Source organism: Meleagris gallopavo, chromosome 25 (genome assembly GCF_000146605.3).
Source record: "Meleagris gallopavo isolate NT-WF06-2002-E0010 breed Aviagen turkey brand Nicholas breeding stock chromosome 25, Turkey_5.1, whole genome shotgun sequence".
Lineage (NCBI taxonomy): Eukaryota > Metazoa > Chordata > Aves > Galliformes > Phasianidae > Meleagris > Meleagris gallopavo.
The window spans coordinates 5,467,534-5,470,330 of NC_015035.2; the positions used below are offsets into that span (position 1 = coordinate 5,467,534).

Here is a 2,797-nt window from a genome sequence, read left to right on the forward strand (position 1 = left end):
CTGAGCAGCCGCTGCCCTCAGCACAGCCCCGCAACCCTTTGTTCAGCCCCAACCGTGGGGTCCTCCACCCAAAGCCAAGCAGAGCAAAGCAGCCGTTCTGTTGGAGGAGTCCCTTGAAGGAGTGGCTGTAAAAGTGTTTAGCTTATATTTCAAGGTTCAAAGGGAAACGGAACCAGAAGACTTGAAGCTGTGTCACTTTGGTGATTTTGAGACCCACTCCTCCTCTCCCCTTTCCAGAGTGATTTCAGTTACAAAGACATTCATCTCCAAAGTGAATTTCCCATAAACATGTGTTTTTGAGAGATTAATGCTCTTTCCACCGATGAAACTATGTAAATGGGATCCAGAGATCAGTTATTTTGGGCCCTTGCTCACATCACACCGAGCCTGAACCAAGCCGAGCCTGGGCCTGCCACGGGAACACTTTTCTTCTCCACTAGAAAGGAATTCTCAGTCCAGACTCTGTCTTTTCTGGGCCTTTATCTGGGTTCAATTGAAGTGTAATTGGCAACACGTTTTTCTAGGCTTACTCTTCATTACGAACAGAGCAGGGACCTCGAGATCCACTTCTGCCGTAATCAGATCCGTGTTGCAGCCCGCGCTGCTGGAGCGCTGCTCAGAACCGCCCGTGGAGGCCCGGGGTCGGCGTGACGGAGCAGCTCCGTGCGATCAGCCGGGCAGGGCTGGGAAGAGCTCGGCAGCACCGCAGCGCCGATCCCCGCCCGGCGAGGTGGGAGCATCCCGGGGACGGGTGTCACGAGGACGGGGCCGAGCCATCCATCACACCCAGCACTAATTGGCTGCCCTGCTCTGGGGCCAGGGAACAAGGGAGCTGTGAAGATTGATGGCCCTTCCCTGCAGCGGAGCAAACTCTCGGGGCTGAGGGTGAATCGGCGCCAGGGACCCCGCGCTGCCCCGTTTATCCGTGCCGGCAGCGCAGGGCCGCGGCTCGGGGCTCTGACCACCCCCGTGTGGGGACCTCTCCTTCCCCCTCCCCTCCTCCTCAGCTTTGGGAAACGTCCCCGGAGAGCGGCCAGCTGTGAAAAGCTGCAGCAGCTGGAATGTGGGAGGGAGGAGGGCAAGGCGGCTGCAGAGCAGCGGACGTATCTGTTACCTCCCGGTGAACTGACACCTCCGCGGCAACCCCGTGCATGCCTGGAATGCCCTGTCCGCACGTCTTCAGTCAGCATCACCTCCTAACCTCAATCCCACCGCTGCTGCCAGACCCACAGCTGCGGCAGCAGAGGATGCCGGCGGGACGCAGACACACCGCCCTGCTCTGTGGCTGAGCAGAGGGACTCGTCACCAACGCGCGGCGCTGGGGGCAGTGATGCGGCCGGCAGCCGTAGGCACGGCCGGGAGCTGTAGGCACGGCCGGGAGCTGTAGGTACGGCCGCGGCACCGCCTCGCGCTGTCAGATGTGGAGCGCTGCCAACGCGGCTTATTTTGCTGTGGCCCCGCTCCAAACCAAAGGCACCGCATTGTTCGCTCCCCCCCCACTTCCCCAACCCACGCAGTTCAGAGCCGGCCCAGCCGACTGCTGGGGGCAGTCCAGGGAGGAAAACAACATTTTCCCACAAACCCGCGGCCTCACCCTTCCCCGGGCAGGGACGGGGCAGATCCCGGCTCTGCTCGGAGGGCTCCGTGCTGCCCTCGCTACGCTCACACCTACTGCCCCGCGGCCAGGAATGCCGCCCGGCCCGGAGCCCCCGTGGGAGGGGCTGCAGAGCTGCGCCCATCGGCACCTCGGGGTGCTGCTGCAACCCACAGGACAGGACCCCATTCCTGCTCCAAAGTAGCAGTGCATCCCGGTGGGGGAGCATCAGAGGATGTTAGCGTTTAGTTCTCATTGCCCTTCGTGTGCCTCCGTTTCCCCTCCCCCCCCAGCAATGGGCGCTCGCTTTGCAGACCAGCAGCAACGGGCGGCAGTTAATTAATATTACGGCAATCCCGCTGACAATGAGGCTGCCGGCTCACCCCAAACCCAGCGGGTTCTGCACCGTATCCTTCTCTGACTCTCCCCCTTTTGACGCCGTGCCGATCCCGGCCCCATCGCCGGGCGCTGGAGGGAGGCGGGCGGCCTTCGGGCTGCACAGAGCAAAAGCAACACCGGGAGTCGGGTGGGAAAACAGAGCAGGGCTGCGGGGAACGCAATGCCTTTGTAATTGCGCGGAGAGTCCGTCCCTCACACAGCCCCGAGCCCTTCCAAAGCCCCCCCCCTTCCCCGGCGATGCTAACGCACTTCTCACGAGCGCTGGGAGCGATGGGGCCGGCAGACGGCCTCGCCGTCGTTGGCTGCGTGTGCAGCGATCCTGCGAGCAGATGAGAGCAAACAGCAGCGCGCCGCGGAGCCGCTCCGCCCGGAGCCTTTCTTCTCCAACCACTTCAAACTTTCATTTCTTCTGAAGCCACAACAAGGCACACTTTGTAAAGCAAATGAGTAAACAGCAACTTTCGGCTTAAAAGGAAAGCAAGAGGGAGGGACTGTTTTTAATTACTGGGATTTTAAGAAGGGCTTTATTCGGTTAATTGCTTTCTGCTGTAAAACGTTCCTCTGCGCGCAGCCCCGCCGCATCGCTGCCCGTCGGATGGCACCGCAGGGGGAGCGGCCGCGGGCGCTGCTTCCATCAGCGCTCCAACGCTCAGAGACCCCCGGAGCCCCCCGCCCTCGGCACAGACACGGCCCAAACCTCGGGGTTTTGGAGCACGTCCGCCCGAAGGACGGAGGAAGGGATGCTCACAGTAGTCCGTAGCCAGGCGCGTTCCGGGCTCGGCGCTGCCGCCCGTGGCTGCGGGC

General features: G+C 61.9%; 1 protein-coding gene across 1 annotated transcript in view; it reads right to left on the reverse strand.

The window, feature by feature from the left end:
* Positions 1 to 1,973: 1,973 nt before the first annotated feature.
* The window catches only part of HEYL (hes related family bHLH transcription factor with YRPW motif like), a 5,959-nt gene continuing 5,135 nt past the window's right edge, over positions 1,974 to 2,797 (reverse strand). The window contains exon 6 of the mRNA XM_010723541.3: positions 1,974 to 2,088. Within this exon, the coding sequence (XP_010721843.1) occupies positions 1,974 to 2,088 (115 nt within the window). The remainder of the gene's footprint in view (positions 2,089 to 2,797) is intronic.